At 40.5% G+C, this 20,000-nt stretch overlaps 1 protein-coding gene across 7 annotated transcripts in view; it reads right to left on the bottom strand.

The window, feature by feature from the left end:
- nfixb (nuclear factor I/Xb) overlaps positions 1 to 20,000 on the bottom strand; it is a 154,701-nt gene that overhangs the window by 99,631 nt on the left and 35,070 nt on the right. Inside the window, exon 1 of one of the 7 annotated variants that reach the window (XM_053611141.1) lies at positions 342 to 1,316. The exons of the other annotated variants lie outside the window; for them this stretch is intronic. Within the exon in view, the coding sequence (XP_053467116.1) occupies positions 342 to 344 (3 nt within the window). The 5' untranslated portion in view covers positions 345 to 1,316. Of the gene's footprint in view, positions 1 to 341; positions 1,317 to 20,000 lie in introns of those variants that run through there. 7 annotated transcript variants of the gene reach the window in all.

Raw genomic sequence — 20,000 nt, 5'->3', positions numbered from 1 at the left:
TCTTTAGTGCAGGTAGCCATCATTAGTCAGATCGGGCCAATACAAGTGCTGATTCCAGCAACAACAGAAGCCCCATTCACATCCCCAATAATACCTTCAGCATACAGCGCTCAGTGACAAAGCTCAAACCGCGCCACGGTGCCAGCATACCAGGGCCATCGTGCCCCAACCCCTCAGCGCCAACCCTCGCCACCATGAGCCCACGGTTCAACTGCGCCGCTTCAACACCTGCCATCACAACCTCTCTGAGCCGCAAGCATGCAGCAGAAATCCACACATGTTCACATGACCAGCAAACTCACAATGCAGCAAGAGGTACAAAGAGAAAGCCGGGTAGTTACCATGTTGCACTCTCATTATAGGTTTGGCACGCAGCTCAGAGTGGGGAGGGGAAAAAACCCAAAAAAGAATCAGCCTGTGCCGGTTTCTTCACTGCTCGCTCGCCGCCGAAGCTACCACTGGTTTGGCAGAGTCCAAAAAATTTGGCAGAAGTTAAAGAACTTGGAGGAGACGGAAGACACTCCACTTGCTACTGAATGGAGGAGGAGAAAATTGTTTCGATGATTAAAAACGAGAAACAATTTTTTAAAACAATTTCAAGATGTCCGCAGGATGAAAGAAGAGCTCACTGCTGCTGAAATAGTTCCTAGTAAAATCATGGAAAAAAAGAAATCAAAATTTTATTTTAAAAAATTATGACGGAGTAAAAAAAAAAAAAAAAATGCAGGTGGTATTATTAAAAAACAACTGGTAAAGTCACGCTCAAAATAAACACGCCGTTCACAAGTTTAAAAATAAAAAAATTTTTAAAAATTAAGCCAGACAAAAAAAAAATCCTTGGCAAGATGTAATTGGTGGTGGTGTTTGCTTAGATCTTTGAGTCCAGCAGAACACACAAAAAAAGAATCACACATACACACACACACACACACACACACACACACACACACACACACTCACATATACGCTCAATCCCTCACACATACGTACACACTCCTGCAAAGAAGAAGGGGGGAGCTGGCAAGAGCAAAGCGCAGAATATGGGGAGGAAAAAAAAAGAGAGGCGAATCAATGTTGGACGAGCTCATACGACCGCTGGCAAACCCAAGTGCTGCTTCTTTTTTTTCCTCTCTTTCTCTCCAACACTCTCACTCGATCACGATCTCTCTCTCTCTCTCTCTCTCTCTCTCTCTTTCTCGACCTATACGTGTTCTTTCCCTAACCATTGCCTGAGTCTTTGCCAACATGAGTAGGGCCCACCTATTTGGCAACGAGATGTCTGTAGCCCAGCCAATGCGTTCGCTTCAGGAGTTGAAAGGGAGGGAAAAAGAGAAGAGGGCAGAGAGAGAAAGAGACAGAGGGAGGGAGGAAAGGAGCGAGTGAGAGTGTGTAGTCCGGTCCGTCGGCACACAATCTGCCAATCTGAACAGTTCCTATGTGCCATAGAGGCAAAGTTCAACATACACTCCTCAGATAGCGATCTTGCCACTTGCACCAAGTCATAGCGGCCATCCTCATGTCTGCACTCAGCTTCTTCTTCCCCCGCGAACGCTTTTTTTTTCCGCCACTTGCGTAATGCCTCCTTGGCACAGGGTGACGGGAGAGAGCACAGAGCTCCCACAAAAATCCCAACGGACCCAGCAGCCGGCAGCTGCTCCTGGATTTAGCACCCCGAAACAAAGCCATGAGAGAGCAACACGCCTCCCCGTTTCACCAAATACTGATGCGTGCATGTCCGATTAAGAAACAAACACATGCCGCTCTCACGCGTCTTAGCACCGAACCCAGGGAGCTTTATTACACACATCCAGGGACAGGAGGGCGCACTAACTATCTGACCCACTCACATGTCCATCAGCCTGGTATTTTTGGAAGCTGTGTGTAACAGTGCTTTCACATTGAGCAACAATACCACAGACTATAATCATACTGCGAAACTGTGTGTTTAAACATTACAATCCAAGAGTGTGTGTCTCCTTCTTTCAGATGATACGGTATAGGTTAAACAAGTAACAAATCGAAATATTTCAATTCACTGCTGATCCGACAGGGTTCAATTCAGCATCCATATGATTTGATTCAATTCGATATGATTCAGTTCAGTTCAGTTTAACTTTTGCATATATATACCAATGAGTTTGTCAAGATTTCCTGCTAAGCTTTTGTTGAAATTGATGTATTTCCAAACTTTCGAATTGGTGCTGTGATGCTCTCTCTCTCTCTCTCTTACACACACCAAACACACATGCACACCTCTTCATCAATTGTGATGTGCATCAATTTTTGATGCCAGTTCAATTTTGGCCATTTTCCTTTTCACTTCGAGCCGGATCTAGGCTTGCAAACCAATGCGGCCATCCCAGAGACACCAATTTTCCGATTCGAATATTCTTTACACCTTTATTATATTCCTAACAGGCATTAAATAACTCGCTCGGCTAGTAAGATGTAGTTTTTTTTCATAACCCGCTGCTTACAGTGGTCCAAATCACATGTGGCAGATGAGCTCAGTCAAATGTCCAACAGACACCACAAGCCATAAGCTTCCCTGTTCTGAATTTACAGACTGTGTTGCAACTGAATGATTGGGAGCAAGAACAAACAAAGGCGCATAAACGAACCGCTATTCTGTATAAGCCTGGAAACATGCGCAGGCAGAGATGAGAATAAATGCGATCTGAAATTGAAGAAATGTGCAACTGAGACTGAAATATATAGCCTATATGACTGGGCTCCGCTCCGATATTATGATGGTTACGGTTGCTGCCAGCAGACATTTTCTGGCTACGGATCCGAATGTAACCACAACTTGGACATGGAAGTGCCAGACTATCATACACATGCAAATAGCCATTAAATCAAGCAGGCCATACACGGCACCAGCTGAAGAGCACAGTGATAATAGTGCCCATACAAATCCACCTGTCACAACGCAAACCATCCCTCTTATTTACCTTAAACCTCTTCATTATTATGATCTCTTTCAAACAGGATTCAATGTGTCAAAAACAACACCTGCTTGAGGTCTTTTGTACGATGCTAATTAAAGCACAACCTGAAGTGAGGAGCATTTGTTTATGAATGTCAGTTGGTTCAGATGCAGGAAAAGCCCATATGTAAAACAAACAAGGCGCTTTGTGTATGTAATACAGTCTTTAATGACTTCCTCCAGTAGAGCCAGAGCTTATATAGTCAATAATTAGTCAATAATTGGACATGAACAGCAGATGCATTTGTGGCTTCAGATGGAGAATCTTGTTTTTCTGGAGTGTGTATGGAACTTGTACAAACACAAATTCCTGTTCATATAAAGCCTGATTATGGATGTAATGAGGCAAAACACATCCTTTGTTAATCAAAAATATCTTATTGTTTATTAAGCAACTACGAGTCATTTACCAGTACCACAGCTTATAAATAATAGTCAATAAGCAGCCACAGGCTCTGAAAGCGTCTTGTGAGCAACTTGCATTACGTCCAAACATACTATTTTGACTTACTGTCACTTACAATCATCACACACTATTTACAGCTGTAGTATTTTTGCTGGAGTTTACGACACATGTCAAGAAGTCTGTAAAAAAAAAAAAATGGCAAGGAAATCATCACTCACTATTGTAGTGTGCTTCATAGCAGTCCACTTCTGCTCCATTCACAGACCCAGCAAAGTGGACCGAACCGAGGACTTGAAAAAAGTACTGTAGCACAACCGATAAACATATGAAGAAACTAGCTATAGTTTAGTGATTCTATTCTTCTAAACATGAATTACGTCAGCTCCAATATTGGATCCTCTGTTGTGGTTTATCCAACCGCATTAGGTTAGAAATGGAAAAATTTCACAAACTTTCAAGAATTTTAATCTGATTTACCCTCTCTGCTCAGAGAACTGACTTCACGGCTTGTTTAAAGACGAATTTAACAAAGTTTGTGTTTATTCTCCACTTCAAGATGAAAATAGATCTGCCTCGTCTGTTCAAAATCCATGGTGCTATTCATCACTGGTAACGTAAAGCACCATTATGAAACCAAACATAATCACCTCGAGTTGTCTTATTAATAGCCATAAAGTAATTATTAATACTTACACGTTAAAAGGTAACTGTTGCTGCTATTCAGTCATGTTAGTTGCTTATATGGACCTTTGCAGGGAAGGAATTTTATGTAACTAGATGTTTACAAGTTGTAGTTGGCCTAGGAGGAAAAGTATAATGATAGGTCACTGAGCAAAATGCATTAGATCTCATTCCTGAAGAAATGGCAGCTGAACATTTACCATGATGTATAAGTAGATACAAAATGATTATAGCTATAGTTCAATTAGAAACTAGCCTCACATGTTTTTGTTTCCTATATTCAATATTAAACAGGAAAAAAAGGCTGGCCTAGATAATGTCTACTTAACACTCAGCTCGATCTCCTACTCTACGAACCCATATGCTAATCTAAGAGCCCATTTATTACTACAGAGAATGAAATAAAATCATAATATGTTTCTAAATTGTCACCACATAACATAAAGCGATCACATCCGTTATCTACGCGTCAAGCGTCAAGTCTGGTCCGTCAGCTTGGCCGACGAGGACGAAGACCTCTGCCAACTCAATTAAACAGGCCGAGCGTGTGTATATGTGTGTGCGTGTGTTTTCCTCCTTACCCTGCACTTACAATATTAATGCTTAAAAAAAAGAGACAAGACACCATCTCGCTAGTGTCTGCCAGCTTCCGCATGAAAATGAACGAGCTGGAAACACGGCTTGGCATCCGACGCTGACCGAGCATTTGTGTTATTTTGTCGCCGTTGGTAAAAATCCGGTTCCAATTAATAAGAACAGAAATACACCCAAACACCTACAAATAAATGCAGCTAAATTACAACTTGGACGTGGGGGGGGGGGGGGGGGGGGGACGTGTTTAGCTCCCAAGCATGAATTCTGAATAATGGAAGTGTGTAATTTCACAGCCTGCAAAAAAATAAATAAATAAATAAATAAAAATCTCTCGTGTGGCCAAACTCATTAGCTAATATATTTTCCTGGCATAAAATGTTTAAAATCCATATGCACAGAGATAAATGGATAGAGATAAGGCCTGCAATTATCCCGGATTAACCCATAGTATTGATAAAGTGAGTGTAATCTATAGAATTCGTTATTTAAAAATAAAAAATTTATCAAAATATTATTACTGATTATAATTTAAAATAATAGTCTCGGTTGAGAAATTGTAACTGTTTGTCAGTGTATTTTGATCAAGATATTTAAGTTGCTTTTTTTTTTTTTTTTTTAAACCAAGAAGTATATAAGATACTATTAAAAATCATAAGATCTAAAACGTTTTTAACCACTGTTAAATCAAACGACATAATAAGGGCAAATAAGAACAGGCCATTTGTCATCTCTATCACCTGTTTTACAAGGACTGCTCATGCAAAACACTCTGGCTTGACATTTGCATGAGCAGCCACATAACTTTACCTGGATTATCAAGAGTGTGCTACAGTGCTGATTGCAATTTGTTTAACAATGAGTCAAATAGAACTGTGTCTCCACATGTCACACCTGAATGAACCTAGTGACCCTAACCTACAGCTAAAAAATACTCAGATGATGTCTATGTTTTATATTATATATATATATATATATATATATATATATATATATATATATATTACATATACACACACACACACACACACACACACATATATATATATATATATATATATATATATATATATATATATATATATACACACACACAACTTTTTAAAATTAAAAAGAAAGAAAGAAAGACATGAGGCGCTTGCATGCTACCAATGAGGGACTGCTCTATTCTAAAGGAGGATGAAACAGCTTTGTTTTCTTGCTTTGTCCCGGTTCTCAGTTCGGAGGCCTAAACACGGTTCAGAGGACTGAGCCAAGAACCAAATTAACTCTTTAAGCGAACACAGAGAAGCCTTTCTGGCTGACAGAGTTGAACTCTGATACACTGAGAAGGACAGAAAGATTATGCTGTTCACTCTACAAATTTATATATTATAATATATATATATATATATATATATATATATATAATCTTTCTTTTTTCAGATAGACTTTAAGAATGCCTTTGACAAAAGAAGAACGCATTGAAATCATTTTCATGGCTGGATGGGTCAGCTGTCGCAAGTTTACGATGAACTTTAACCGGAAACATGGCGAGCACATCACACACGACACTGTTGCCAAACTTATTAACAAATTCAAACAGACTGGAAGTGTCGCAGACCGACCGAGAAGTACACGTCCACAAACATCCACTGAAGAAAGCACAACCGACGTGGTGCTTGCATACATAGTCCCTTACGGTTTGTATGAAGACTTCTGGGACACCCTGTATTTGGACAACCAAAGACGTTTGGTGTAGCCTAAAATCTTAAAGCACGTTTTTTAAAACAACATTTGAAAGGCTCAACCTGTAAATCATAATTTGCGCATTAAGGTACCGTTCATAGCAGTAGACTATATCATTTCTTATTAAATATTGTAACTAATTTTTTGTACTAAAAAAAGGCGACAGTTTTTTGGGGAAGCTTTACGTAATCATACTGCGTGTACCGGGTTTGAATCAAATCTACTAGTCCATTTCACACAGGCTCGCTTCAGTTGTGTGAAAGAAAAATCAAGCCCTATGTTTGTATAGCTGGACTTTGCTGTATGCCAGTAGTCATAATCTGAGTGGTCAAAAGGTTTACTGGCATGTTAACTATATAATGAGGCATAAATTTATACACTTACCACAGTATTCCTTGACTTTAGGCTACATAGCTCATTAATGCAATACCGTGTTTATTTCGCATAAATTGAGCTAGATTATTCATACGTCCTATATTAAAATTCAAACAGGCTTTATCAAAATGCATAACTAGGCCTGCTCAACTCTGCATCCTCGTTTGATTTATTCTTTGATTGATTTTTTTTTTCTGAAATAGGTCTGTTTGATTGCATAATGTTGCGTGTCCAGGTCAAAGTTATTGCATGTGAGTATTAGCTCATCAGAGTCAATTACATGGCTGCAATTTATTAAACGCTTAACGTGCTATAGTTGCTCACACTCAAATGGATCTGTCTCTTCGGAAAAAAAAAACCCCTTTGCATTTGGAAAGGCCGCTTGGCCTTGGATCCCCTTGAGGGATTAAAGATTTCAAGAGTGCTTCACTCTTCCCGCTCTTGACGCGGACGCACATCACATTAATATCATGAAAGCCATTTATCAAAAAGACGAAAAGCTCCGTCGCTAACTTATATTTTCCTCTGGCAGCATTTACTAAAGAACAACAAAACTAAAAGCGCTGCGTGGAGAAAACCTGAACGCAGCCTGGTTCTCATCAGAAAGCAGACAAACACTCCACGAAAGAAAAAAAAAAATCTAATTTAAATGTTTTCCACATTTCCACAATGTTTTTTTTACACAGCGACTGTGCGCCCCGAGTAAGGCCTATAAAACTGCACAGCATTAATTTACTGCACTTCAAATGAACGCTGAATAATGTCTATTTTGTCAAAAGGGTGAGTTAATGACAAAGCACAGAGCAATAAATTTTGGTTTTAAAAACTTGCATCCTTACATATATCGGAGGCTAATTTGATACAGATCGGCGCTCCACCCAAACCCAAGAGACTGGTGAGGTTTTTTAATGGAAAAGCTGCTGGAGCAAAACTGAAATTTGTCCTGCTGGAAGGCCTACGGAGATTACTGCGAAAAATATTGGCAGAACTAAAACTCACTGGCTTGGGAGAAAGAATGTACGCACCCGTATTTATGAAGCACATCATTAAAAATGACAACACAGAAGCTGTGCTGCATGTGAATTTATTAGTGTGGACTGAGGGAGTCGCACTGTTTCCAGCAGCAGAAAGAACGGTGGGTGTTGAGAAAGGCAAAAGAACTTTGTCTCTTTGTGCAAGTCGTGCCTGAGACTGGCTGTTTTTCAAAAAGTTTGAATTCTATGCACCTGCGAACTAACAAGTAAACCAATCAAGAATTTATATAGACGTGTACTTTCCGACTAAAAATGTGGAATAACGCTTCACATGGCCATCATCAAGTATGTGGAATACAAGTGTGTGTGTGCTTTGTTCAGGTTGAGATGTATATTCAAGCATTAAATACCCGCTCAGATTTATCTCTGACCTGCTTTGGGTTTCCCACATCACTGCATGGGCTAACTTGGGTTCTTGGTGGCCCGCTGTGTGTCCATGACTGTGACCCTGACCTCCTCCGGGGAGGACGGATTCTAACTTTGCTCTCTGACCCCACAATCACACAGAAAGAGATTGTGCCAGAAAAAAAAAAACAAGTAAAAATGAAAACATGCTTTAAAAAACTGTCCACATATATACTGATATTTTAAAAGACAGTCCATAAAGGATTTCGTTGAGCTTTTTTTTTTTTTGCTATGGATTTTTTTTTTTCCCGAAATTTGCGATGCAATTTTTTTCTGCTGAAAACTACTTGACTGGCACCGTGTTTTACACTGTCTTTCACAGTGATGTCCGCTGGTAAACGAGACCTTTTAGCTGTACTCATGTTCAACGCATGTGAATTGAAGAGGGCTTTGGCGCGTTGTGATGACATCACATGATGCGTCTTGGCCCAAATCTGAGTAATTTAGAAAAATTGCAAGCTCCTCTGAATATTGCAGATTTTGCTTTAATTTCGGCTACTGCAAAACCGCAAGCAATTCTGGAGGGACTGAAAAGACTTTCAAAGGTTTTTCATCCCTCCATTTTCAACAAAAATTTCAAAAAAACATTTTGTAAACATGAGCAATCCAGCAAAGTAGGTGGCGACAGTACTAGGGTGTAATAATAAATCAAAGCGAAATGAACTTACAAGCATGTTATCAAAGTAACACCTGACCAGCAGCCATGATAAACACAGTCCTAGCACAGTTTATATATAACACACGCAAAAACGCACGCAGGTCGACTTTGTGACGTCATGGTTTTCAAAAATATACCGAGTTTTTGAAAGTTGTCTCTTTCAGTGACCCGTTAAGGCCAAAACTCAGAGAATAAACCGTGTTTACAAAAATATCCGTATACGTGTGGATGGGGCCTGATTGTTTTGCGAGTAAAAGCCAGAAATAGTGAGACAGCAGACTGAGAGAAGGGTGTGTGCGCAAGAGTCATGTGCTAGCTCATGGTGGCACGGGGATGCCAGCCCAGACATGTCAGCGTGCCAGCACGGAGAACACTCCACTACAAAAATACAGCAGAGCAAAGCCACACACGGTCATCTCCTCTGTGTCAGAGAGTGTGTCACACTGGAACACGCTTCTGTCCGCACACACACACACGCTTTCACACTCAGAAAAAGAAATTATGTGTGATTACACTTATGTAGAGGTGTTAAGCAAGGAGCAGGTGTGTCAACGTGTGTGTGTGTGTGCGTGTGTATGCTGGCACAGGTAATAGACATGTCTGCACATCCTTTTCTAACATTCTGCTGCAGGTCTGTTTTGCTATCCCCATAGACACACTCAGATGACTCATAATGCTCGATAAAAGATAGTGTCGAGGTGGACAAACTCATGCAGCAGTCATGTTTCACACCCATCCCAACCGTCAGAACACTCAAGCTTTTATCTGCTTTAGTGGCATCCAGTGCATCCATTCTCCCACACCTGCACTAACGTGATAGTCTCATTTTCCGCCTTATCAGTGCGTCTATCGCAGCACAGCCTCTTCCTTTGTAGAGCAAACAATCTGTCCAAGTATCAGTTCAACTCCAAATACCTGAGTGTCAGTCAGCGCAGGGAAATCTTGGTATCGAATGAAAACAAACTATTTCTCATATCTATCTCATTATCTATGTGCCTTTAGGGTCAGTGTCACTGTAGGGACTGTATTAAAAACACACAATATGCATACCATCAAAAACATCCATTCCATCGATGGGTTCATTTATGTGCATTAATTATGCTCTGTAGTTAATTTATTTTAATTAAGGACAAATCAAGATGCACTACTGGAGTCCTCCCACTTAATTTCATGCATTTGTACCCTACATTGCCAGTTAAGAACCTGACCGTGTTCTTGCTTCTGTATTAAGCTAAATACGAAAGAAACCTTGTAAAAGTCCTTTCTGTAATCAATCTACTCATTACCCTTACACCAGCTCATTATTTAAGACCACACAAGGAATAATACAGAACAACCAAGAACTTCACCACAGAATTTTTCTTTTTTTAATTTCACACGCACACTGATCACAGGCCAGGCAGTGATGCGAAAAAGATCTTTGAAGCGGTGCTTGGCGTGGTTTGTAATTATCCCAGTTTACAAATCGGCGCGTTACTATGTGTGAAAGATCTGCAAGCAATTTGTGGCCGTGGAGGGAGCGAAGGCGCAGCGTGGCATCACGCTGCATCCCAACGGGCACGTACGGCACATTCCAATCCCACTGCCACCGCCACATTATCAGGGACAGCATTTAAAAGATTCCCCAACATCGTCCAAAGCTCTTTAAAAGAATGTTTGAGCGTGTTTTCTTTTAAAGGTAGTGTCTATTCATTGCATGTGTAGTGTGTGAGCAGTTACCATGAATAATAACTTCATCGACATCAACAACTGGCCCAACAATCTTCTGTTTATTTCATAGTACAGAAACATGCTTAAATTTGCTATCACTGGTAATCACCCATACGCTACAGATGAAAGAAAATAGGATAAAAATGATCAAACATGGTCTTTGGGATATTTACTGTAGAAACAGTACATGTCCAGCACTAAACAAACAATTTACAAATACTGTTGCGCACATTGTTTCATGGGGATCCATCCATTTTCTTATGCTATGTCCTTTCATAGTGTACTCTGTGACTACAGCAAAAATGTATAAGCTTAACAGACCCTAGAACGATCAACCAATCAATTGCATCACATAGATCCCATACTGTACATCCCAGCTTGTTCCCTTCATCTCACATAACAGAAGGTGAGAAAATGTTGCATTGTGATATAAGCCTATAGCTACAGGACACAGGAAATAAATATGTAAAGTAAGAAAATAATTGGAATATTGTACTTATTAATGCAATAATGCAATACTACTGGACTACTATTTCAATGTTGGTTGAGTGTTTTCATTTAGATGTGTGTGTGTGTGTGTGTGTGTGTGTGTGTGTGTGTGTGTGTGTATGAACTTTCTAAATACTGGTTTTTCTTTTTTCTGCAACTTTTCTATAAAAGACAACATATTGCTTTAGATGAGAACGCAGAAGGAGATATGTCAGTAATGACAGATAAAATCCGCGAATTACAGATTTAAAAAATATAAACTGGAATATTTGTCAATGTATTTCCTAACCTAATACACAGAGATGTGTCTATAATGGCATTTGCTAAAAAAAAAAAAAACATTTTTGAACCAACCATGATGAGTAACAGATCACAGTTAAATGGGCAAAGAAATGATCGAAATCTCCCGTGGTCGAATTTACTGGCTGTTTATTATTCCTCTTCTGGTCGAGTTGCTTTGATGTGCTGATAGCATTGTTATTGTAGCATTATCTGAAATCTCGAGCCTACTTAACTTGGGTCTGATTTCAACATACCACAAAGTTATCTGCATGGGCCGATGCGCACGGCTGGCACCACTCTGATTTTCGTGTTCATTGAGATTCAAGCCGAGGCTTAGCATTGTCAGGCCTATAGAGAACGCTGGTGAGGAGAGAAAACCTTTGAAAACGCAATTAGCTCAGCATGTCGGCACAAATCATGGGTTTTTATTCACGCATGAACATGCTACTTTGACATGCCTGGAAAAAAAAAAAGATGCGAAAAAATGCAACACTTTGAATGCATACAAAGGGGTCTTTGTTAGGAATGCTCGATCCATATAATGTTAAAAAAAGAAGACGCCATGCTGGTTGAGGGGAACAAACAAAGTATCACATCAAACAAATAGACTAGGCTCCTATGACACTGACCATCAGTGTTCCTTTCAGTCAGCCGAGCTCTGACATCATCTGACTATTCCACGCTTGCAGCACTCTGGTGCTGAATGGACAATGGGCAGTCCTTCTAACCTTAACCAATCATGCCCTGGATTTTGCCCCCGCTCTCATCCTTGGCGTAGACTAATGATCGCTTCACATGACGGGTAAAGTAATAGCACGTCCAGCGTGTAACTGAAGAAGTAAGTGCTTTTCACAAGTAACAAGAAGCTTCGACCAAAGTGATTAGCTGCCGTAGTGAGCTCCAGTCCATATACCAGTATACGGCATCAGTCTTTGACCTCAAAATACCTGAAGAAAGGTGGAGAGAAGCAAGAAAGTGTGCAGACGATTCACACCTTTTCCTTACAGCTGAAAGGGAGAATACTGGGGGGAATCTGGGCTAAGAAGATGAAAAGGAGTAAAAAAAAAACATATTCCCCTGTTCAATACTGTTTTAAAGATGCCTTCTTTGACATCCCGTCATGACTTGGAAGTGGCCTTTTGCTGAACATGAGAAGGAATACAGGAATACAGGAATACAGTTCATTTGTTAGTAAGCACAAGCACAAGCATAAAATAAGCTATTTCCTTGGTGCACATGTAGGAAATGAAATGTTTTAACAATATTAATTATTTCAAAGTATTTTTGACAGCTTGAAAAATGGAACTGGGTCTCAGCAAGCTCCTCTCCTGGAGTCTACATTTCGACTGACTCAATCCCTTCCCCCTCTATAGGGTCATCTAACAAACAATACTTGAGCTAATAAAGTAATGGAATTACATTTGAGATTTTTCCTCAAGGTGAAACGGCAAGGGTGAGCTGAATGTTAGAAACAATACTGAAACGGGGCAATCGTGTACTTCATGGAGTCTGATTTAATGAGGATAAGAGTACATACCAATTCAAATTGCAGTGGAGATTGTTGGATTGAGTTTGAATGGATTTGAAAATGCGCAAGTGCTAACCACGGCCCAGCCCTAACCATCATAACTATCATAATTAATAAAACATTTTTTTTTAAACTGAGTCATAGAAATTGTTGCAAATGTCACAAAAGTGTGAGACCATGCTGATTGCATGACAACAGTGTCGTAGTGCTAAACTCCTAAACTGTGGGACACCGCAGGTTCACACAAACAGGGCATTTGCCGAACGCTGAATGGTCCGCAATCAAAGAAATAAAGGGGCAATCTAGCACACAAACAAGAGATTTCCCCATCGCCAGTGCCAACGCAGCCGGGCCCTCCTCTCGCAGAACAAGGGAAGTACTATTGACTAAATCCCCCCTCCTCCTCCTCCTCACTGCTTCTCTGTCATTCTCCTGCTCTACTATTTTTCTCTCTTCTGTCGGCCCCCTCTGCCAGTCTGTGAGGCATGGTGCCAACCCTTTCCACCGCTGGGCACTCTGCCCTGCCCTTTATGCAAATGCTTTAGCGCCGGCCCGAAACTCACATCCCTGCCTGTCTCCTCCTCTCTCGCGCTTTCTTTCTCTTGTTCTTCTTGCACCCTTTCATTGTCACTCTTCATCACCATCCCCAAGCACTCACCACCATTACTGATCCTCTTTATCCTCACGCTCGCGCTCTTGCTTTTCTTAGTCACTCTTCTCCTTGTCTTTCATTCTCTCTTTTCATTCCCTACATTGTCATGTCCTACTAAAAACCCTTAGATATCAGGCTGTCAGGTCTGTGAATGTCTTCCCGTTGATAGGGTGTCATTGAGGAGCAAGGAAAGAGACGCAAAAGTAAAGAGTCTACAGGTGTGTCCAGACTTGGCCTTGGAGAAAGACAGAGAAAGAGAGAGTGAGAGCCAGAGAGAGAGACTTAAAAAGCATTCTATGCACCACGGCCCAGACCTATAGGGGTGAGCATCATCTCTGGGGTGACCCACAATTCTGCAGAGGAAAGACTTACTGACAAACATTTCTGTGCGTGATTTAACATGGACCTACAAGTTCAGTCCTGAGTAAAAACCTAAAGTAAAACTCCACCCTGAAACACATTACATATACATATGTTTATATTGAAATATTTGGGCAGTGAATTAATTTATTCTTAGTCGGTGCTGTGTTTTTGTTATTCCCGTAAGAAGATAGTGGTCTATTGGGCTGATGTCGCATAGTGGTATTGCTAGTGCGGTCACAATGGCATTTAATGAGAGAAAACATTCAACCATACAAACATCAAACATAAGTGATAATAGTCAGGGTTCAGGTCACCATTTTTCAGCAACCTACAATGTCATATTAAAGAGAAATCCAAGGTAGTTGGAAAGTTGTGGAGACAGCAAATGCTGAAAGTTCCAGGATGCACTTCAACTAGCTATAACAACACAGTTCCACAATGGTACTGACAGCAGTATTAGCATGAAAGTTATAGCTGTGGAACTTTACCTATTTGAGTCAGAGTGTACGGATGAGAGGGCGAGAGAGATGGACAGACTAAAGGACTAAAGTGTGAGAGAGCCTGGAGCCAGGGAACTCGGGCATAAGGCTGCAGACACCCTGGACAGGATGCCAGCCCATCGCAAGGCATAATCACACACACAACAAACAATTTGGAAATGCCAGTCAGCCTACAATGCATGTCTTTGGACTGGGGGAGGACAACAGAGTACCTGAAGGAAACCCCCGAAGGAGACAACGCAAACCCTGCACACACTGGCCGGAAACGGGATTCGAACCCCCAACCCCGGAAGTGCAAGGCAAATGTGCTAACCACTAAGCCAATTTTAAGACAGAAAAGCCAGTAAATATGTCTATACATATACATATACATATATAAATGTAAGACCATTAAGACTATCTCTAGACATATTTACTGGCTTTACATCTAATAATGAGAAATAGTAGATGACTTTTCCTTTATTCAAGATATCTTTACTTGCTATCATAGGCAGAGATGAAGCAAGGACTAACATGGATGAAAGAAGCTTAAAAAGCTAATAAACAAACAAACAAACAAATTAATTTATTCATTATGTTTTAAAATGTCAACTCAGAGTGTCATTGCAAAATATTAATATGCAAGTAATTCAGGGTGGCTTATTCCTTTAACTAACATTGTCTGAACATCAACACTGGACTTCCCTGTTAGAAGTCTATTTAATAAATCAATCCATAATCCTCTGTTTGTGGGTTGTGAACAGAAATGCAGTTCATTAGAGAAGAACTTTTAACTTGATACGAACAAGTGTCTAATAAAGTTACCCAGGCTAAGAAGAAATATTCCTGCTCGACACTGGAATATTTAAAGGTGTCTGACGTGCGCAGTCCTCTCGTACACCCTTTTCCTATCGGTAAATATGACTGCCCACATCCCTTTCCCCTCTTCCTGAGCAAACTTCCTCATGTTGAATTAATAAAGATGCTGCGACCTCCCAGCACCAGGAAACCAGAGAGCTGACGACAGACAGCAGCAGGACGGGTAAACAAAAACATGGCAACAGCCAATCGAGGGTCTGAACTGTCCCCATGGCGATACTTAGACACCCGGAGCCAGTGGGGATACAGCATGCGAATGAGATGGCTTCAAACTGAAAGACTTCATTGGCTGGAGAGAAGCAGAGAGACACGCCCCATTCCGAACAGGGCCCAATTTGGCAGTTGGAGGCCCCCAAACGCATTAGCAGGGGGTGTTCATTTTACACGAAAATTTAATAAATGGAAAAGCACACAGAATTAAAGCTCCAAATGCCACAAACATGCTGTACTTCAACCTGCCATTCCAAACAGGTGCTTCGCGCTCTCTCTCTTTCTCTCTCTCTCTCTCTGTATATACTTTAATCTGGCCACTTTAATAGGAACACATGTGCCCCTGCTTATTCATGCAAGTATCCAATCACCCAATCATGTGACAGCAGCACACAGTTTCGGTAAATGGTCACATCAAACATCAGAATAGGGTAAGAAATTTTACTTCAGTGACTGACCATATCATTGTTCTTGGTACCAGACAGCCTGGTTTGTGCATTTCAGAAAACTCCTGGGATTATCACACACAAGTCCCTAGAGTTGACACAGAACAGCACAAGGAGAATGGTCTGACCGGTTCGATCTGACAAGGCTACAGTAACTCAAATAACCACTCTTTACTATAGTGAGCAGAAAAGCATCTCAGAATGAACAACATATCAAAGGCAGATGGGCAGACAGGCTACAACAGCAGAAGACCACATCAGGTCCCCCAGCTGGAAGCCAAGAGCAGAAACCTGTGGCTACAGTGGGAACAGGCTCGCGGAAACTGGACAGTTAAAGATTGGAAAAAGACCAAGCAATATATATATATATATATAGAGAGAGAGAGAGAGAGAGGTAGATAGATATAGATATATATATATATATATATAGATTATATATGAGTGACTTTTTTTTCTGAACTTGCATTTTCATCCTGCAATTATGTAGTTTCGAGCACAGGTTTGGTGGGCAGCATTGCAGAAAGGAAATGAATAAGGTCTTTTACTTTAAGCTCTCAGATCAGGATTGGTAACTATGGGATTTACTAAGAGAGTCTCCCTCTCTCTCCTGATCTCTCTCTCTCTCCCTCTCTTGCTCTCTCTCTTGCTCTAGAGAGACGTAATTGGGTTATGGAGCACAACCACATCATTGTTTTAACAGTGGAGGGATTGTACCAGCCAAAGTCCCACTAGCGACATGCCTCACTCACAACAAATGTATTTTAAGGCAGGAGGCATCTCTCTTTTTCTGGACATAGCCACCTCTTCTTGATTCGGCTAAGTGAGAGAGAAGAGAGGGCAGGCTGAGAGTCTCAATTGTTCCTATATATCTACATTGCCCTGATCTTGGCACAGTGAGCATCTCCTAACTGGAGTAATATGGTTACGATACATTCACATTCCTCAACGTCTTGGGGGAAATATAATACGCCGGTATCGGCTGTTTTAATCACACACTGCTTCCAGGGCAAAGAAAGAGGAGAATACAAATAGCTTTGCAGGAAAAAAAATTCCTTCTGCAAATAGATCCCCTTAATATTTATATATAAAAGCAGATATTAAAACTGGAACACAAGATAAATGAAAAAGGTAATTGTTGAAAAAAGGGGACCAATTTCAACAACCCAGCAGCTCCAATGAAAAATATCTTTTTGTATATATATTTTGAATGGATAAACTGATTAAAGAATACAGTCCTTTTTCTTTACATTTCTTAAAGCAGGGCTGGAGAAGACTAGATTTGGAAGCTAGCAGTTACCGCTACACTTGCTCCCCTTGTTGAGGTTTGAAAGTGGCTCTATGAAAGCCCACTTGTTCCTGTGCTGTGTGCGCTTTCTCGGCTCACATATGGCTCCTATTCCAGACATATTCATCTGGCACGTCGGGCCCTCTGAAGCTGGACTTGACAAGTGAGAGCCAGAAGCAGAGAAAAAGAGTGCGGGGTTGAAAAAGACGCTAAACTGAAAGCAAGGTGAGAGAGAGGCGAAGTTTTTACGATCCAACTAATAACAAATCTGCATAAACGATTGCGTGGCCCTATTTAATCACCGACGGCTGCAGTCTCATCTGCTCAATGAGCTGTAAGAAATCCACTCTGTCTCAAAATTTGCTGTCAGTACCAGAGAGGGAGAGCCGGGAGGAGTCTTAAATTAGCAGTACTGTCCTGGCATGTAAACCTAAGGACAAACACACACCCAGTTGCTTCCTGTAGCCACGTTCTCTGCACTTTACTGAGCACAAGGCGATACACAGGATGTGACTTTAACTTCAATTTGAAGAAAAAAAAAAAAAAAAAAGGGCACGTTTCCATGTAGGGTCTATATGTTAAAACCTTCGGCTGAAGAACAAAAGCACTTTGAGACACCAGTCTGATTCAGTGACCTCTGCTTGTGTGCCTCCTCTTCACAAAAAGGTGTTGACTTGCAAAAACAAAACTGAGAAAATATAAGAACAAACACATTATGGCTTAATTTGGACAAAATAGCTTGTTCCTTATTTGGACATTTTTGCACGTGATAAACATCACTCTGCATTACTACGCTGTGTGTGTAGGCTCTGCAATACTATATAAGAAATGTTCTGTGGAGAATACTAAGAAACCTAGATGGTACTACTTTCTTTCTTTTCTTTCACTGACATTTTAAAACGAAATGGGTGAAGGGGTCATCAAATTCATTCATTCATTCATTCATTCATTTACCTCAGAAGACACATTATCTTGGTCAGGGTTGTGGTGGATCCAGAGCTTATTCCACGGACACACACATTCACACCTAAGGGTAATTTACAGTTCCTATTTCATCTACTGTCATCTTTTTAGGAGGTGGAAGGAAACCAGAGAACATAAGAAGAATATGCAAAACTCCACACAGAGACATACCTGAACTCAACATACCATCTTAATGTAGTCACAGCAACATTTTCAAGCATCAGAATGCGACTGATATAAAAAAAATTAATTAAATGTACTATATTTAATGTTGGCAGCGATATCCTTAACTGAGCTACGCTAGTGAGGAGTTGCACGCAGCTTGCTCTCCTTATAATTGAGAGCTGAAAACATAGAAATAGTGCTACTGATAAATCTGCAGTTTTGTTTCCATCCATTCCATTTTTGTTCTCCAGTCTTTCATAAGAGACATGTTTTTTTTTCAACTGCAACATGCTTGATTTTAGAATCTCCCGAAGACTACATCAAGAATGTGTATGATTTACGCTCACATCCATTTGCTGTAAGCCAGCTCAGTCTCTGCGCTGCGTTCAGTGAGCTAGACTAACCCTATTAATAAAATACAATCAGAAGAAATGGTTAATTATTTGGCCTAAACCTTTGAATGAAGTCAATGTGAATCAGTCACATGATCAGAAATGGTACAGAACACCGTGTGACATAGAAATATTATAATTATTATGTCAATATTCATTTGATTTGAGTTGATTTCAATGGCTATTTTATAATAGAAATATTAAAAACTTTTGTACTGTCACACGGATGGACAAATCAGTATCCCGGGTGGCCCTAACAAGGTTTTATGTCCGGGCTATTAGTTTTTATTTGTAGTTTGTAGGTTCAATAACTGAAGAAAGGAAAAACACATAATGACTTTTGCAAAACAAAAAATTGCTATGTTTAAATTCTGCCTGCTGCACTACAAACATCGGCCGAAATACAATCTGGTTGACAACAGAATGATTTTTCAGTGGACGGGTTAATTAGTGTGCATGGATGACATAATGATGTTTCCGAGTCAGGAATACACAGGTTTGTGGAAACACTGATGAAACCGAGCAAAATAAAGTGCAGTACAAAGCCATCATGTAACTCGCATTTAAACATCCATCCATCCATCCATCCTCTGTACCACTTATCCTTCATATATATGAAGGGTCATGGGGAGCTGGAGTCTATCCCAGGGGACACCCTGGACAGGGTTCCAACCCATCACACGGCACAATCACACACTACAGACAATTTAAATTTAGAGATGCCAAGCAGGCTACAATGCCTGTCTCTAGACTGGGGGAGGAAACCCCGAAACACACACACGGAGAACATGCAAACTCAACACACACAGGGCAGAGGTGGGAACTGAACCGCCAACCTTGGAAGTGTGCGGCAAACATGTTAGTCACTAAACCACCATAACCCCTTGCATTTAAACACATCAAGAGAAAATAAAAACACTAACAATATTTTGCAAACAATATTCTGTGAGGACGGAACACTGCAATTCACAGCTGAAATGTTCACCCTTGATGACACTTGATGACTTTTTGTTGAGGTCGCAAACATAATGTGCTAGGCTACATGGGAAAATTTAACAGCAGAGGATAAAGACTATAATTGTCCCCTTCCAGAAACTCATACACTCGCTCGTTTCATTAACCTTAATCTGTACTAGTGCAGATAACTAGCTCACTAGCTGGCCGTACTTTTATTACATTACAAAAGCTTACCCATCAAAACTAGGACTGGGCAGCACACTGGAGCTATATATTAGGCAGCAAGTAAAGAATCAATTCTCAAAGTTGATGTGTTGGAAGCAGGACAAATGG

The sequence above is a fragment of the Ictalurus furcatus genome, chromosome 2, assembly GCF_023375685.1.
Source record: "Ictalurus furcatus strain D&B chromosome 2, Billie_1.0, whole genome shotgun sequence".
Taxonomy (NCBI): domain Eukaryota; kingdom Metazoa; phylum Chordata; class Actinopteri; order Siluriformes; family Ictaluridae; genus Ictalurus; species Ictalurus furcatus.
The sequence above is the reverse complement of the archived record's forward strand: the minus strand, read 5'-3'. Positions and strand labels throughout refer to the sequence as shown.